The sequence below is a fragment of the Hippoglossus stenolepis genome, chromosome 13 (assembly GCF_022539355.2).
Source record: "Hippoglossus stenolepis isolate QCI-W04-F060 chromosome 13, HSTE1.2, whole genome shotgun sequence".
Classification (NCBI taxonomy): Eukaryota; Metazoa; Chordata; class Actinopteri; order Pleuronectiformes; family Pleuronectidae; genus Hippoglossus; species Hippoglossus stenolepis.
In genome coordinates this window covers 21,775-41,352 of record NC_061495.1, presented here as the reverse complement: position 1 = coordinate 41,352, position 19,578 = coordinate 21,775, and the positions used below count along the sequence as shown (strand labels likewise).

The 19,578-nt window shown below is 44.0% G+C and overlaps 2 protein-coding genes across 7 annotated transcripts in view; both read right to left on the bottom strand.

Annotated features, from left to right (window-relative positions):
* LOC118120114 (abl interactor 2-like) overlaps positions 1–19,578 on the bottom strand; it is an 882,953-nt gene that overhangs the window by 859,648 nt on the left and 3,727 nt on the right. The gene's annotated exons all lie outside the window — the stretch shown is intronic.
* Positions 12,524–13,701, bottom strand: LOC118103782 (trace amine-associated receptor 13c-like). The gene is made up of 2 exons (XM_047342563.1): positions 13,429–13,701; positions 12,524–13,277 (listed from the first exon to the last, which is right to left on the bottom strand). The coding sequence occupies exons 1-2, from the start codon at positions 13,581–13,583 to the stop codon at positions 12,524–12,526; spliced, it is 909 nt and encodes a 302-aa protein (XP_047198519.1). The 5' UTR covers positions 13,584–13,701.

Here is a 19,578-nt window from a genome sequence, read left to right as displayed (position 1 = left end):
TAATATATAAAATAATTTAAATAGGGGCTGATATATAGGATATGTTTTGCTCAATATTTATTTTCCTTAGATATGTACACGTTTAAGAACCGCATGTATCTTAAGTGTACAACAAACAAACATGTTTAACATACTGGTGTATATAATATATGCTAATATAGTAGACATATATGTTGCATACATATATATATGTATCCCACATCCCAACAATAAATGTTAATATTATGTATATAAATATTAAAGATACACATGTATGTTTAAAATGAAAAGAAAAACACATATCAGCACGTGTCATTTTGTAAAGTAAATGATGTTTTAATAAACTTGCCAATATAATTCAGACAAATACTATATGTCATCATATCATATAACCACAACAAATATTTGTCATATAAATATTTTTCATATATACCTAATATATGTTGAAAACATATATTAGGTATATATGAAAAATATACCACACATGAATCCATGAGATGAATATATGTGAAAACAACACATTTATAGTGACATATAATATTTACATTATATTTACATGTGTGTGTGTTTGCTGCTGAACTCGTCATTTCTCTGCTCGTCAGTGTTTCATCACAGAGGAAAAAGGGACTTTGATGAAACATGAGGATTTAAAAGCGATTTTTCATATTCAGCACATTCTGTGAACAGCAGAACCTCTACAGGACGTTGGCCTGACAGGAACCAGGCTGCAGGATCTGAAGATTGACAATAAGTTTCCTGCCTTTCTGAACCAGGGGTAGAACGTGCGTGAATGGAGTGGGTTGAGACAAAAAGTTAAATTGGAAGAGGAACAACACAAAGGAGCCAGGGAGAATTGAGCAGGTGCTCTCCTGCCAGAGAAACTCCGTAATGGACAGAAACAAAGAAAGGAAGCGGGCGAGACACCGAGTTCTGCAGCTGCTTTCAGCTCGACCTCCTGGAGTTCAGGTCGCTGAAGCGCGTGACGCCTGTGACGTGGCAGCGCATCGCACGAGCCTGAGACCACGGCCACCACAAACACCCTCGTGTACAGAACCACGATCACAGTGATGGGAACAACGAAGGTCAGGACCAGGTCACGGCTCCTGCAACATAACCAGTAGCCCGATCCGACATTCTCCGTGACAGGAGTTGAACCGGCCCCACAGGACGCATCAGGTAGATCCTTCATGCAGAGGCTGTTGTGAAAACAGGCGAGCCAACCACTTTACACACTTTGACTCTCCCTCAGTGACTCTGGGTCCACGTAACGCAGAGGGTCACAAATGGCACGTAGCGGTCGACAGATATCAGCACCATGTCTCCGACTGAGGCCGGGTGACAGATGAGCGACACATAAATACAGAAGAGAACACACAGATCCCAGTCAGCAGGACCCCCTTCCTGAGGATTTCTCCGGGCATCAGCAGGAGGCCACGAGAGTAAATCTGGGGCGGCCAGAGGAGGGAGGATGTTGGTGGGAGTGTGGAAGCTGCCTGGAGAGAAGAGAGAGAGAGAGAGAGAGAGAGAGAGAGAGAGAACATACATCCAACAGGAGCAAAAGAACAAACAACGGATCTTGCCTCGTCTATAATGTGAATAAAGTAAAAGATCAAATCAGATGGACTCTTTGTGTTTCCTGCCTGAAGTGGGAGATGGAGATATTGGCGAGCAGGTTGAGAGCCACCGTGAGCACGGACACCGAGTACGGAAGCACGTGCACCAGCACGGCTTCAGGCCAGGTGGAGGTGGGACTCCTGCAGGAGGTGTTGATGTGAAGTGGAAAGCAGAGCTGCGCCCCGTCCTCCATCTTCAGAGCTCCCTGGTTACCTCCTGTAACTGCCTCTCTTACGGCTTCTCAATTTATCCTCCTCGTTCTCTCTGGTCGGTTGGACTCTGACGTCCCTCGTCTCCATCTCTGAGAGGCGTCCTCTCTCACTGTCTCACAGCAGAAGACAGAAAACAACAGGAGCTATCACATTCTGGTTGTTTTCCAGATTCATCACAAGCCTCTTTGACCTTTGACCAATGAAATGTAATCACTTCACCTTTGAGTGAAAAACTGGTCAAAAGTAAAGGAAATTCCCTCGAGGTGATAAAAACATGTGTTTTGTGAACAAACTCTGACCTTTGACCTTCGAAGACAGAATCAGTTTATCAGTTAATCAGTTAATCAGTTGATCAGTTGATCAGTTAAACAGTTAATCAGTTAATCAGTTAATCAGTTGATCAGTTAATCAGTTTATCAGTTTATCAGTTAAACAGTTTATCAGTTGATCAGTTGATCAGTGTTTGTGTTGAACTGTTTTTCTTCACACCTCTGGTTGTGACACCAGGTGTGAATAAACCTCCTGTGTCACAGTCATTAGGAGACACACTAATGGAGAGGAACATATGTGTGTGTGTGTGTGTGTGTGTGTGTGTGTGTGTGTGTTTGTGTGTGTGTGTGTGTGTGTGTGTGTGTGTGTGTGTGTGTGTGTGCGTGTGAGAACCCATTCAACTTTGAATCGAGTCAGACGAGAAGACGAATATCACCACGTCCAAAAACTTTATTCAAGATCGTCGTTGGGATCGGTACAGTAGACGTTAAATAAATGTTTGTAAAGATGTTTCTGTCATTTCAGCTCGTTCTCGTCTCACTGATGTTCGTCCAAGTGTTTCTGATCAGTTTGGTTTGAATGAGTTATTTGATGATATAAAATCTAAATATTGGTGTCTTATTGTTGAAGCCGGCTCAAATGACCCTGTGAATGTAAACCCGAGCTCCATGGGTCCCTGCGGCTCCTGCAGTGAGGCGACAGCGTGTTATTGGATCAACGTGGTGTTGGGCCATGGTTTTGTGAAACCACACTTCGGCCTACATGCGCCATCAAAGCAGCATGTCCCTCCAGGACTCAGTCTCTCAGGGGCCATCAAAACCAGAGCAAGGAACTCAGTCTCCCAGAGGGCATCAACTTCACACAGAGGGTGAAACCCCCAGGACACAGGTTTCAACTTCCATTGGTCACTCTGGACCCCATGACCTGTGAGGTCACCGGGCCAATATAAAGCCTGTTCTCCCCTCTTCTGGCTCTTCTCCCTCTTTCTACACCTCAATGGAGAGAAGGCTGTTGAGCCTCTTCCTGCCTCTTCCCACAATCCTTCCACAGGAGGGAAGGCTGTCGAGCCTCTTCCTGCCTCTTCCTACGATCCTTCCACAGGAGGAAGGCTGTGGAGCCTCTTCCTGCCTCTTCCTACGATCCTTCCACAGGAGGGAAGGCTGTCGAGCCTCTTCCTGCCTCTTCCTACGATCCTTCCACAGGAGGAAGGCTGTGGAGCCTCTTCCTGCCTCTTCCTACGATCCTTCCACAGGAGGGAAGGCTGCCGAGCCTCTTCCTGCCTCTTCCTACGATCCTTCCACAGGAGGGAAGGCTGTGGAGCCTCTTCCTGCCTCTTCCTACAATCCTTCCACAGGAGGGAAGGCTGTCGAGCCTCTTCCTGCCTCTTCCTACGATCCTTCCACAGGAGGAAGGCTGTGGAGCCTCTTCTCCAGCTCACATCTTCTCTTCCCATCCAACTCTTCGAGAGGAGCACAAGGTGCAGCTTCCAGCTCATCTCACCAAGGAAACCTCCTCGCACTCCAAGCTCTACCAACGTCCTAGCAGCGACGCGGTGTCCTGCAGGAAAACGTCAGCCAGCAACTGAGCTACACAACTCAACAGAAACCAGCAAGACGACACAAAACTTCAAACTGCACAGCAACTTCCTTTTCCCCTTTCCACGGACGGGTAACACAACTGGGCTTAATAATTATACTAGGCTAAGCAAGACTGTTTATTCGATTCTGTGTGACGTTTATGAGTTTGATTTGTGGTGTTGTGATATTTTGGGTACAAGTTATTGAGAAAGTAATGTTAGTCTGTTATGCTCTTCACAGTCTTTCGCCAATCCAATCTAGTAACTTTCTCTAATTTGGCACCAACACAGACACACGCATAACTCTTCACCTCATTATCTCTACAGGTCGTAAACATTCCAATAGGGGGGAGGGTGTTATCTCTTTGGCCAGCGACCATCTTGAAAGCACGCTGACTCACACAGACATACTCACATACCTAACTTTGTTTAGTCAGTACACCGTTAGTAATTTGTGTTTTTATACTTTATTATATTCATAATAAATGTTTTTCTTTCACAAATGTTTTTTCATTAATGTGGCATAAGTGAATTTTGCCAACCTCTACACTGTCAAGAACTCCATATCCTTCAACTTAGATAACTATCTATATGGTAATTTTGGTTATAGTTATTAATTTAATTGTTAATCAGAGTTCCAAATTTGTAGTTAGAACCTTTATGAGACTTATTCAATAAATTGGCTATCTTTTCCCTTCCTTTGAAAGGTGGTGCCCCGAGGTAACTTTAATCAATTAAAGTTATTATTTAATATTAATAATAACATATTAATATTTAATATTAAATTTTGATAACTAAATTTATTGAATGCCGAAAGGCACACCATTTTATGGTATCACGTTTGATGCATTATGGCACAACATAAATGGTGCCCCGTGTGAGGCGGAGTACAGTTGGCAAAAATTCATAAATATGCAACATTAATTTTTTTTCTCTTCCATTTTTGGCTAACATAAATGGTGCCCCCCGCGTGAAGCAGAGGACAGTTGAAAAAAAAATCATAATTATGCAATATTAATTTGTTTTCATTTTTGGCCAACACCAGAAATAAGTGGAATTTTGAATTTTCAGTCAAGCCAAAGGTTTGAATTCAGTTCCACTAGTCTGCCACCGGAGTAGACATTCAACCGTATTTACAAACAAGTGCATTGTGGTGAAATTTAATTTATTCATAAATTAAATGTTTATTAATAATTAATTATTCATAATACCATTTTAGGTCCTCATAGTGTTACGCTAAAAGATTGCTATCGTTGCTAATAACTCCAGTTGAATATTCGTTGTTGAAATTTTAAGAGTTTCTTTTAACATTTGAATATCACATATTCAATGTTAACTGGTCAAGCTGTGAAATTTTCTGTAACTGTTAAGTGCTTTTGAATTAAGACATAGCGCGCCACCGGCCCTATGTAACAGAGCTTGTACCTGTTACTGCCAAGCATTTCAGCTGAAGTTGGATAAGAGAACCTGAGAAAGAGCCACAGCGTGCTTCCAGCCCTGTGAAGTTATAGAACCACTAACTGTTACTGCCCTGCATATCAGTTAGTGATTAAAAGTTTGGTGAACTGTTTAAGCCACCATAGTTTTGGTTAGGCTAGTGTACGATCAAATCCACACTACAAGGTGTCTGCCAGTGCAACACCAAAGCCAACCACACTGCTTTTGATTTATAACTGTAAATCTAATCCTTCAATTTCAGACCCAACATGTCCACCAGCTTCCCAGAGATAAGCATTCCCACAGTAGAAGCTGTAGGAAACCATACTCTGACATTCTGGCCCAGACAACTTACCACTACTCAGAAGATGACGACAGTCTCTGAGTACAGTTTAAAATAGACGACACAAAACTTCAAACTGCACAGCAACTTCCTTTTCCCCTTTCCACGGACGGGTAACACAACTGGGCTTAATAATTATACTAGGCTAAGCAAGACTGTTTATTCGATTCTGTGTGAGGTTTATAAGTTTGATTTGTGGTGTTGTGATATTTTGGGTACAAGTTATTGAGAAAGTAATGTTAGTCTGTTATGCTCTTCACAGTCTTTCGTTGCATCCAATCTAGTAACTTTCTCTAATTTGGCACACACACACACACAGACACACACACAGACACACACAGACACACAGACACACGCACACACACAGACACACACACACACACAGACACACGCATAACTCTTCACCTCATTATCTCTACAGGTCGTAAACATTCCAATAGGGGGGGGAGGGTGTTATCTCTTTGGCCAGCCGCCATCTTGAAAGCACGCTGACTCACACAGACACACACACATGTATACACACATACCTATCTTTGTTTAGTAATTACACCGTTAGTAATTTGTGTTTTTATACTTTATTATATTCATAATAAATGTTTTTCTTTCACAAATGTTTTTTCATTAATGTGGCATAAGTGAATTTTGCCAACCTCTACACTGTCAAGAACTCCATATCCTTCAACTTAGATAACTATCTATATGGTAATTTTGGTTATAGTTATTAATTTAATTGTTAATCAGAGTTCCAAATTTGTAGTTAGAACCTTTATGAGACTTAATCAATAAATTGGCTATCTTTTCCCTTCCTTTGAAAGGTGGTGCCCCGAGGTAACTTTAATCAATTAAAGTTATTATTTAATATTAATAATAAATATTAATATTTAATATTAAATGTTGATAACCAAATTTATTGAATGCCGAAAGGCACACCATTCTATGGTATCACGTTTGATGCATTACGGGGCTTACTCTGAAGATGGGAAAGGGGAGTTTTGACAGTGGACCTATCATATATCCTTTTTTAATCTCTTGTAATAGGAGTTCTTCTACCACTTCTGGCTCTTTGCATGCAGATTGCAAGTTTTTACAGACATGGGTCACTTTGGGGAGCCAGCATAAACCTGCTAAAAATCCTTGGACCAAGCCGGTGATTAGGTGATTAACAAATCCTCTACTCGGGTGTTTTGACAGAGCCTTAGAGAGAGCAGGGACGTTCACGGGAGTTGATGGATGCTTCATTTTTATTTCCCTGATTTTTTGCAGGACGGAGCCTCCTGGGACACAGAACGTGGGTGACTGTCTGCACACCAACTACATATATGCATGAATTTACAGTTTGGATATGTACAAACATTCTCATTGAAGTTATTGCAAGTTGCTAAATTTAAGCCTGAGAATTGTACCTGTCGCTGTGAAGGATGGATAAATGAAGTGGACGCTGGATGTTTGGCCTGAGGCTGAGATCTTGAGGAAGACAATTCTTGTATTTATAACGTTTAGAGACGATTTCATTTCTCGTAGAGTGGACAGGATGGATGCCTCGGCGGATGGACCGTGTTCTGGTGTCTTCTGCTTTTTTGATGGTATATTGTCGGCGGTTTAAAGAGAGGATGGTGGAGCACCGCGCTTCTTTGCTGGAGCTTTGCCTTTACCTTTTGGAGGAGCGCTGACTGGATTGTCGGCGTTTGAGCTGCGGTGTGCGTCATCAGTCGGATTATCTTGAGTCAAAGTGTTAAAAGAGTTCCTCGTGGTTGAGGCCAGCTGGAACTGAAATCTTACGAACATACAATTCTTCCAAAATGCGGTGAATGGGCCACCCGGCGAGACGTTTGCGGGTGACGCGGAGCTTCACGCTAACGTTGGGTGTCAGAATCGTTCTCGGATTGAACCTCGACGGAAGGACCCTGGGTTTCAGGGATGAGTCCGACGTCTTCCTCTGAGGACTGAGCCTCATTCTCAGAATCAGAGATGGCAAGAGACATGGCGATCGACAGAACCAGGAGGTAGGATAACAATCTCATAAGTAAGTATGCTGAAACGCTGAGACAATTGTCTGTGATACTGCGTAGTAGTTAGGAAGCAGAGAGAGGGATGGGAATTCCCTCTGCTTAAATAGACCGCCTAATGAGGTGGATGAGTACTGTAGATGGTAGTGGCGAGTGAAGTATGTCACATGATGTATGTCACATGAAGTGTGTCACATGATGTATGTCACATGATGTATGTCACATGATGAGTGTCACATGATGTATGTCACATGAAGTGTGTCACATGATGTATGTCACATGAAGTGTGTCACATGATGTATGTCACATGATGTGTGTGGGCCAAGACCATGTAGGAGACTTCAGTCTTTGTTACGACACAAAACCCAGGAAGCTCAATCGAGTCGCTCAAGCATGACGTTTCTGACTTAGAGGAACTATAACAAAACGCGCGAGTGTTTTTTCCCCAGAGTTTTTGGGTTGGTAGACATGAGCCAGATACCCACATTAACCTGTAGAAGCACTAACAAAGTGGAATTTGCATGCTATGTCCCCTTTAATGGATGTTGATTAAAAATACACCAGACATATTTAACCCTTGGGTTGTCCCTGCTTCCCCCGGCTGTTGGCCCCCTCACATAGCCCACCCCATATTAGGACGCACACGTAGCGCAATAGACACGTGAGCAGCCCTTGCAGATGTATTTGTTACACCCGCGGCACACGGTGTGAGTTTTACAGTCCTTTTTCCTGGGGCATATCTGACACCTCTTCCTCTTACTCGCCCCGAGCGGGGCTGCTGCTAGGGCTATGGAGGAGGCCGGACACTCGGTCGGGCGTCGTAGTCAACAGCTCTCTGTGCGCGGCGGCGCTTTACAGCCTTCACAACTGCGGCGGACGCCGTCCGCGGCGGGATGCGCCTTCGCGTGCGATGAACGGAGTCACAGAGCCTTTCCCAGCTGCTCCAGGAACACCCTCCGCTTGTTCCGCTTGCCGGCATCCAGTCTGGGTTGATCTCTCTCCATATCACGAAGGCGTTGTAGGCAGAGACGTCAAGAATGTTGTGAAAGACGACCAGGGCCCAGCGCGCTGCCATCCTCCTGCAGCTGTACGTTCCGATCACCTTGTCTAGGTTGTCCACGCCACCTTTGTTGCGGTTGTAGTCCAGGACGATGACCGGTTTCCATCCTCGTGGTTGCTGATGTCGGCCTCAGGGTGCCGTGGGCTCAGGAGCACCACATTCCTGTTTTTCTTTGGAATGTAGGACACAAGAGTGGCAGTGGGCGTGAATGCGAACTTGGATGAGAACACCTCTCTTCCCTTGACCGCGAGCAGCCCGGTCGGGAGCTCGGGCTTGTTCTTCCGAACAGTGCCGACCACGGTGAGCTTCCTCTCCAGGAGCTGCCGCGCGAGTTCGTAGGAGGTGAAGTAATTGTCGCACGGGACGTTACGACCGTGCAGTCCCTCCGTTACATCGAGCACTACCTGCAACCCCTGGTTCCGTTCTGGGCGTCCGCCGCTCGGCTTTCCGGTGTACACTTGCATCTTCCAAGCGTAGCTTGATTTCGCATCGCAGGCCACCCACGACTTGATCCCGTATTTCGCCGGCTTGCTGGGCATGTACTGACGGAACGGACACCGGCCTAGGGAGAAAAACAGGAGGAGAAGAGATGAGAGGAGATGAGATGAGGACGAGGACTAGCAGCCGCTATCTACATAACATAACATAACATAACATAACATAACATAACATAACATAACATAATAATAATATAAAAAAAAAAAAGACTAACCTCTGAACGGAACCAGTTGCTCGTCCACGGTCACTTCGGGCCCCGTTGTAGAGTGCGGTAGCGCGAACCACACGTCCCAGACCTCTCGCACGGCCGCCAATTTGTCCGTGGCTCGCCTCAAGGCCTCGTCTCGCGGTCGTCGAAGCGCAGCAGTCTGGAGTACGTGTGGAAGAGTTTTAGGCATCGTGGCACGAATATCGCCCGGCCGCTCTCGGCCTCCCACAGGCTGGCGGCGGCCCCGCCCGGACCTGTACACGCCCGCTAAGATCAGCAGCCCTACGAGGGCGCGCAGGTCGGTCTCGTCCATCCCTTTCCATTCGTCACCGTATTTTCGACGACCCTCCGATTCGTCATCTCCAGGATGATGTTCTCTACCGTCGGTGTGATGAACAGGTGGAACGTCGAGGCTAGGTCACCGGTGCGTTGCACGTGGATCGTGGGGCCCCGGTGGACCCCGCTTTGAGCCGCAGCAGAGGAGGAGGAGGAGGAGGAGGAGGAGGAGGAGGAGGAGGAGGAGGACAGTGGCCCTCCTCTCGGCCGTACGCCCTCGAGGACCATGTTATTTCCCCGTTTCTTGAGGGGAAGGTCTCTCTTTCCACGAGTCCGGTGGTGGTGGTGTCGCCGTGGTCTTGTCCTCCTTCTTCTTCTTCTTCCAAGGATGACGAATCTGCAGAAGCATCACCACTGGGTCGTAGTCTTCGTCACCGTCGTCGTCTTCGTCTTCTTCGCTATCGCCGTTGTCTCCGTCTCCGTCTCCGTCTCTGTCCGCTTCTCGGTCTGGCTCTTTCGCGTCCTCTTCGGGTTCAGAGGATGGTTGCTGGGAGAATAGCTGTTGGAGAACCTGTTCTCTGGTGAAACGCTCCTGACGCGACATCGTGCCATGGTCCGTGAGAGAGTGGCACACTGAGACTTATATGTGGGTCTAATGTACCCCCCCTTGATTTCAATTGGAATCAGGTGTGGGTCTAAATGACCCCACAGAGCACCACAGCGCCCTCTCTGGGTCTAAATGACCCCTCCCATGACAATCGAGAATGACAATCCATTGGTCTCAATTACCCCAGGAGAGTTGGATCATGACAATCCTTGGGTCACCCTAACCCTGACTGGCCAGGGCTTGCGTATGATCACATGCACGCACGCACTCACGCACGCACACACACACACACACAGACACACACACACTCTGGGTCAATTCGACCCAGGAACAACACAAGGGATAAAGGACTAATATTTATTTCTCTACAGCTCAGAATTACTCTTCAACCTGCTGGTCCTGGTTCTGACAGTTTCATTCAGTGACGTCAGGAATGTCTCGTTCCCACTCACGGTGCTAAAGCAGATGTTTTGGGAAAGTGGAGAATGAAAGAGGACATTTAAGGTGAAACAGCTCAGACATCAGTGGGTTTTCTCTGCAGCTGCATGGATGTGTGTCTTTGCCTCTTACTGCCATCTAGTGCTGAGTGAGAGTGAAGGCAGCATCATGTCAGTGTGGATTCAAAGAGTCAAACAACAGCTCACATGTAAAATGATGTCCCACTTTAATGTGTGAGGACACATCACGTCAGTGTTACTGAGACGACGCTCAGCTTCATGTCCCCGAGTCAGACGAGAAGACGAATATCACCACGTCCAAAAACTTTATTCAAGATCGTCGTTGGGATCGGTACAGTAGACGTTAAATAAATGTTTGTAAAGATGTTTCTGTCATTTCAGCTCGTTCTCGTCTCACTGATGTTCGTCCAAGTGTTTCTGATCAGTTTGGTTTGAATGAGTTATTTGATGATATAAAATCTAAATATTGGTGTCTTATTGTTGAAGCCGCTCAAATGACCCTGTGAATGTAAAACCGGAGCTCCATGGGTCCCTGCGGCTCCTGCAGTGAGGCGACAGCGTGTTATTGGATCAACGTGGTGCAACATGTCATCATCAGGCGGAGTCCAGCGCTCGGACACGAGCTTCATTCTCTCCAATCGGATTAGTTCTGCTTCAGAGGCTTCATGACGGGAAACTTCCTGTTACATCACAGCTCCGATGAAACAACAGTCATCAACAATGATTCTAATGAGATTCATTCGTAGGGAACTTTTTAACAAAGTGATTCACAGGAGGATAAACACCTGTAATATAAAATACTAAATACATTTAAATTCATTGAGAGATGAAAGCTGTTTTTAAAATAGAACATTTTCAGGAGGCATTAAAAGCAGCAACAGATTATTTAACTGTTGTTTTATTTGTGTTCATCCTCCTGTTGTTAACGTTTGTGTTCCAGTTGTGTTTCAGCTGCTCTGAGGACGGATCCTCGTTCTTAACACAATGAAAAGACGTGTTCGTTTCTTTACATTCATTTAATTCTCCCACAGTGGAACCAGCAGGCCGATACACAACTCTACTACATGTACACATATTAAACTTCCTTACATGATATATATGTAGATATGTAGTAAAAACAAATATATCACACGTTAACAAACTATTAGAATTTACATATATTGAAATATATGTCAAGCCCATAAAAATATGTGTTTGTACATATTAATAAATAAAATCATATATGTATATATATATCCATCGATAATATATAAAATAATTTAAATAGGGGCTGATATATAGGATATATGTTTTGCTCAATATTTATTTTCCTTAGATATGTACACGTTTAAGAACCGCATGTATCTTAAGTGTACAACAAACAAACATGTTTAACATACCGGTGTATATAATATATGCTAATATTGTAGACATATATGTTGCATACATATATATATGTATCCCACATCCCAACAATAAATGTTAATTTTATGTTTATAAATATTAAAGATACACATGTATGTTTAAAATGAAAAGAAAAACACATATCAGCACGTGTCATTTTGTAAAGTAAATGATGTTTTAATAAACTTGCCAATATAATTCAGACAAATACTATATGTCATCATATCATATAACCACAACAAATATTTGTCATATAAATATTTTTCATATATACCTAATATATGTTGAAAACATATATTAGGTATATATGAAAAATATACCACACATGAATCCATGAGATGAATATATGTGAAAACAACACATTTATAGGTAACATATAATATTTACACATATATTTACATGTGTGTGTGTTTGCTGCTGAACTCGTCATTTCTCTGCTCGTCAGTGTTTTCATCACAGAGGAAAAAGGGACTTTGATGAAACATGAAGTTTAAAACGATTTTTCATATTCTGACACATTCTGTGAACAGCAGAACCTCTACAGGACGTTGGTCTGACAGAACCAGGCTGCAGGATCTGAAGATTGACAATAAGTGTCACTGCCTTTCTGAACCAGGGTAGAACAATGCGTAGATGAATGGGTTGAGACAAGAGTTAAAGTAGAAGAGAATCACAAAAGGAGCCAGAGGAGGAATTGAGCAGGTGCTTCCTGCCAGAGAAACTCCGTAATATGGACAGAAAGATAAGAGAAAGACGAGGACGAGGACACCGAGAGTTCTGGCTGCTTTCAGCTCCGACCTCCTGGAGTTCACGGTCGCTGAGAGCTGCAGCGTGACGCCTGTGACGTGGCAGCGCATCGCACGGGCCTGAGACACGGCCACCACAAACACCCTCGTGTACAGAACCACGATCACAGTGATGGGAACAACGAAGGTCAGGACCAGGTCCACGGCTCCTGCAACATAACCAATGACGATCAGACATTCTCCGTAGCAGGAGTTGAGCCTGCCCGGACGCATCAGGTCGTCCTTCATGCAGAGGCTGTTGTAGAAAACAGAGACGAGCCAACACGCACACACACACACTTTGACTCTCCCCTCAGTGACTCTGGTCCCGTAACGCAGAGGGTCACAAATGGCCACGTAGCGGTCGACAGATATCAGCACCATGTCTCCGACTGAGGCCGAGGTGACGATGAACGATACATAAATACAGAGAGAACACACCAGATCCCCGAGGAACCAGCAGGACCCCTTCATGAGGATTTCTCCGGGCATCAGCAGGAGGCCCACGAGTAAATCTGAGACGGCCAGAGAGAGGAGGAGGATGTTGGTGGGAGTGTGGAGCTGCCTGGAGAGAGAGAGAGAGAGAGAGAGAGAGAGAGAGAGAGAGAGAGAGAGAACATTCATCCAACAGGAGCAAAGAACAAACAACGGATCTGCCTCGTCTATAATGTGAATAAAGTAAAAGATCAAATCAGATGGACTCTTTGTGTTCCTGCCTGAAGTGGGAGATGGCGATGATGACGAGCAGGTTGAGAGCCACCGTGAACACGGACACCGAGTACGAAACCACGGCTTCAGGCCAGGTGGAGGTGGGCCTCCTGCAGGAGGTGTTGATGTGAAGTGGAAAGCAGAGCTGCGCCCCGTCCTCCATCTTCAGAGCTCCCTGGTTACCTCCTGTAACTGCCTCTCTTACAGCTTCTCAATTTATCCTCCTCGTTCTCTCTCGTCGGTTGGACTCTGACGTCCCTCGTCTCCATCTCTGAGGGACGTCCTCTCTCACTGTCTCACAGCAGAAGACAGAAAAACAACAGAGCTATCACATTCTGGTTGTTTTCCAGATTCATACAAAGCCTCTTTGACCTTTGACCAATGAAATGTAATCACTTCACCTTTGAGTGAAAAACTGGTCAAAAGTAAAGGAAATTCCCTCGAGGTGATAAAAACATGTGTTTTGTGAACAAACTCTGACCTTTGACCTTCGAAGACAGAATCAGTTTATCAGTTAATCAGTTAATCAGTTGATCAGTTAATCAGTTAAAGCAGTTAATCAGTTCAGTTGATCAGTTAATCAGTTTATCAGTTTATCAGTTAAACAGTTTATCAGTTGATCAGTTGATCAGTGTTTGTGTTGAACTGTTTTTCTTCACACTTCGGTTGTGACACCAGGTGTGAATAAACCTCCTGTGTCACAGTCATTAGGAGACACTCTAATGGGGAGGACACATGTGTGTGTGTGTGTGTGTGTGTGTGTGTGTGTGTGTGTGTGTGTGTGTGTGTGTGTGTGTGTGTGTGTGCGTGTGTGTGTAGGCATTTGAGAACCCATTCAACTTTGAACCGAGTCAGACGAAGACGAATATCACCACGTCCAAAACTTTATTCATGATCGTCGTTGGGATCGGTACAGTAGACGTTAAATAAATGTTTGTAAAGATGTTTCTGTCATTTCAGGTCGTTCTCGTCTCACTGATGTTCGTCAAGTGTTTCTGATCAGTTTGGTATGAATGAGTTATTTGATGATATACAATCTAAATATTGGTGTCTTATTGTTGAAGCCGGCTCAAATGACCCTGTGAATAAAACCCGGAGCTCCATGGGTCCTCAGGCTCCTGCAGTGAGGCGACAGCGTGTTATTGGATCAACGTGGTGTTGGGCCATGGTTTTGTGAAACCACACTTCGGCCTACATGCGCCATCAAAGCAGCATGTCCCTCCAGGACTCAGTCTCTCAGGGGCCATCAAAACCAGAGCAAGGACTCAGTTCCCCAGAGGGCATCAACTTCACACAGAGGGTGAAACCCCCCCAGGGACACAGGTTTCAACTTCCATTGGTCACTCTGGACCCCATGACCTGTAGGTCACCGGGCCAATATAAAGCCTGTTCTCCCCCTCTTCTGGCTCTTCTCCCTCTTTCTACACCTCATGGAGAGAAGGCTGTCGGAGCCTCTTCCTGCCTCTTCCCAATCTTACAGGAGGAAGGCTGTCAAGCCTCTTCCTGCCTCTTCCTACGATCCTTCCACAGGAGGGAAGGCTGTGGAGCCTCTTCCTGCCTCTTCCTACGATCCTTCCACAGGAGGAAGGCTGCTCGAGCCTCTTCCTGCCTCTTCCTCGATCCTTCCACAGGAGGGAAGGCTCGGGAGCCTCTTCCTGCCTCTTCCTACGATCCTTCCACAGGAGGAAGGCTGTGAGCTCTTCCTGCCTCTTCCTACGATCCTTCCACAGGAGGGAAGGCTGTGGAGCCTCTTCCTGCCTCTTCCTACAATCCTTCCACAGGAGGAAGGCTGTCGAGCCTCTTCCTGCCTCTTCCTACGATCCTTCCACAGGAGGGAAGGCTGTGGAGCCTCTTCTCCAGCTCACATCTTCTTCCCATCCAACTCTTCGAGAGGAGCACAAAGTGCAGCTTCCAGCTCATCTCACCAAGGAAACCTCCTCGCACTCCAAGCTCTACCAACGTCCTAGCAGCGACCGATGTCCTGCAGGAAAACGTCAGCCAGCAACTGAGCTACACAACTCAACAGAAACCAGCAAGACGACACAAAACTTCAAACTGCACAGCAACTTCCCTTTTTCCTTTCCACGACGGTAACACAACTGGGCTTAATAATTATACTAGGCTAAGCAAGACTGTTTATTCGATTCTGTGTGACGTTTATGAGTTTGATTTGTGGTGTTGTGATATTTTGGGTACAAGTTATTGAGAAAGTAATGTTAGTCTGTTATGCTCTTACAGTCTTTCGTTGCCAATCCAATCTAGTAACTCTCTAATTTGGCACCAACACAGACACACGCACAACTCTTCACCTCATTATCTCTACAGGTCGTAAACATTCCAATAGGGGGAGGGTGTTATCTCTTTGGCCAGCGACCATCTTGAAAGCACGCTGACTCACACAGACATACTCACATACCTAACTTTGATTAGTCAGTACACCGTTAGTAATTTGTGTTTTTATACTTTATTATATTCATAATAAATGTTTTCTTTCAAATGTTTTTCATTAATGTGGCATAAGTGAATTTTGCCAACCTCTACACTGTCAAGAACTCCATATCCTTCAACTTAGATAACTATCTATATGGTAATTTTGGTTATAGTTATTAATTTAATTGTTAATCAGAGTTCCAAATTTGTAGTTAGAACCTTTATGAGACTTATTCAATAAATTGGCTATCTTTTCCTTCCTTTGAAAGGTGGTGCCCGAGGTAACTTTAATCAATTAAAGTTATTATTTAATATTAATAATAAAATATTAATATTTAATATTAAATTTTGATAACTAAATTTATTGAATGCCGAAAGGCACACCATTTTATGGTATCACGTTTGATGCATTATGGCACAACATAAATGGTGCCCTGTGAGGCGAAGTACAGTTGAAAAATTCATAAATATGCAACATTAATTTTTTCTCTTCCATTTTTGGCTAACATAATGGTGCCCTGCGTGAAGCAGGACAGTTGAAAAAATCATAATTATGCAATATTAATTTGTTTTCATTTTAGGCCAACGCCAGAAATAAGTGGAATTTTGAATTTTCAGTCAAGCCAAAGGTTTGAATTCAGTTCCACTAGTCTGCCACCGAGAGAGACATTCAACCGTATTTACAAACAAGTGCATTGTGGTGAAATTTAATTTATTCATAAATTAAATGTTTATTAATAATTAATTATTCATAACTACCATTTTAGGTCCTCATAGTGTTACTAAAAGATTGCTATCGCTAATAACTCCAGTTGAATATTCGTTGTTGAAATTTTAAGAGTTTCTTTTAACATTTGAATATCACATATTCAATGTTAACTGGTCAAGCTGTGACATTTTCTGTAACTGTTAAGTGCTTTTGAATTAAGACATAGCGCGCCACCGGCCCTATGTAACAGAGCTTGTACCTGTTACTGCCAAGCATTTCAGCTGAAGTTGGATAAGAGAACCTGAGAAAGAGCCACAGCGTGCTTCCAGCCCTGTGAAGTTATAGAACCACTAACTGTTACTGCCCTGCATATCAGTTAGTGATTAAAAGTTGGTGAACTGTTTAACCCACCATAGTTTTGGTTAGGCTAGTAACGATCAAATCCACACTACCAGGTGTCTGCCAGTGCAACACCAAAGCCAACCACACTGCTTTTGATTTATAACTTGTAAATCTAATCCTTCAATTTCAGACCCAACATGTCCACTAGCTTCCCAGAGATAAGCATTCCCACAGTAGAAGCTGTAGGAAACCATACTCTGACATTCTGGCCCAGACAACTTACCACTACTCAGAAGATGACGACAGCGTCTCTGAGTACAGTTTAAAATAGACGACACAAAACTTCAAACTGCACAGCAACTTCCTTTTCCCCTTTCCACGGACGGGTAACACAACTGGGCTTAATAATTTATACTAGGCTAAGCAAGACTGTTTATTCGATTCTGTGTGAGGTTTATAAGTTTGATTTGTGGTGTTGTGATATTTTGGGTACAAGTTTTGAGAAAGTAATGTTAGTCTGTTATGCCTTCACAGTCTTTCGTTGCATCCAATCTAGTAACTTTCTAATTTGGCACACACACACACACAGACACACACACAGACACACACAGACACACAGAACACACACACACACAGACACACACACACACAGACACACATAACTCTTCACCTCATTATCTCTACAGGTCGTAAACATTCCAATAGGTGGGGGAGGTTATCTCTTGGCCACTATCTTGAAAGCACGTTGACTCACAGAACACACACATGTATACACACACATACCTATCTTTGTTTTGTAATTACACCGTTAGTAATTTGTGTTTTTATACTTTATTATATTCATAATAAATGTTTTTCTTCACAAATGTTTTTCATTAATGTGGCATAAGTGAATTTTGCCAACCTCTACACTGTCAAGAACTCCATATCCTTCAACTTAGATAACTATCCATATGGTAATTTTGGTTATAGTTATTAATTTAATTGTTAATCAGAGTTCCAAATTTGTAGTTAGAACCTTTATGAGACTTAATCAATAAATTGGCTATCTTTTCCTTCCTTTGAAAGGTGGTGCCCGAGGTAACTTTAATCAATTAAAGTTATTATTTAATATTAATAATAAATATTAATATTTAATATTAAATTTTGATAACCAAATTTATTGAATGCCCGAAAGGCACACCATTCTATGGTATCATGTTTGATGCATTGAGGGCTTACTCTGAAGATGGAAAGGGAGTTTTGACAGTGGACCTATCATATATCCTTTTTAATCTCTTGTAATAGGAGTTCTTCTACCACTTCTGGCTCTTTGCATGCAGATTGCAAGTTTTACAGACATGGGTCACTTGGGAGCCAGCATAAACCTGCTAAAAATCCTTGACCAAGCCGGTGATTAGGTGATTAACAAACTCTCTACTCGGGTGTTTTGACAGAGCCTTAGAGAGAGCAGGGACGTTCACAGGAGTTGATGGATGCCTATTTTATTTCCTGATTTTTGCAGGACGGAGCCTCCTGGGACACAGAACGTGGGTGACTGTCTGCACACCAACTACATATATGCATGAATTTACAGTTTGGATATGTACAAACATTCTCATTGAAGTTATTGCAAGTTGCTAAATTTAAGCCTGAGAATTGTACCTGTACGCTGTGAAGGATGGATAAATGAAGTGGACGCTGGATGTTTGGCCTGAGGCTGAGATCTTGGAAGACAATTCTTGTATTTATAACGTTTAGAGACGATTTCATTCTCGTAATGGCTCAGAGTGGACAGGATGGATGCTTGGCGGATGGACCGTGTTCTGGTGTCTTCTGCTTTTGATGGTATATTGTCGGCGGTTTAAGAGAGGATGGTGGAGCACCGCGCTTCTTTGCTGGACTTTGCCTTTACCTTTGGAGGAGCGCTGACTGGATTGTCGGCGTTTGAGCTGCGGTGTGCGTCATCAGTCGGATTATCTTGAGTCAATGTGTTGAACGAGTTCTCGTGGTTGAGCCAGCTGGAACTGAAATCTACGAACATACAATTCTTCCAAATGCTGTGAATGGGCCACCGGGCGACGCTTGCGGGGTGACGCGGAGCTTCACGCTAAATTGGGTGTCAGAATCGTTCTCGGATTGAACCTCGACGGAGGGACCCTGGGTTTCAGGGATGAGTCAGCGTCTTCCTCTGAGGACTGAGCCTCATTCTCAGAATCAGAGATGGCAAGAGACATGGCGATCGACAGAACCAGGAGGTAGGATAACAATCTCAAGTAAGTATGCTGAAACGCTGAGACAATTGTCTGTGATACTGCGTAGTAGTTAGGAAGCAGAGAGAGGATGGAATTCCTCTGCTTAAATAGACCGCCTAATGAGGTGGATGAGTACTGTAGATGGTAGTGGCGAGTGAAGTATGTCACATGATGTATGTCACATGAAGTGTGTCACATGATGTATGTCACATGAAGTGTGTCACATGATGTATGTCACATGATGTATGTCACATGGTGTGTCACATGATGTATGTCACATGAAGTGTGTCACATGATGTGTGCCACATGATGTGTGGGCCAAGACCATGTAGGAGACTTCCAGTGCCTTGTTACACAAACCCAGGAAGCTCAATCGAGTCGCTCAAGCACGACGTTTCTGACTTAGAGGAACTATAACAAACGCAGCGAGTGCCCAGAGATTT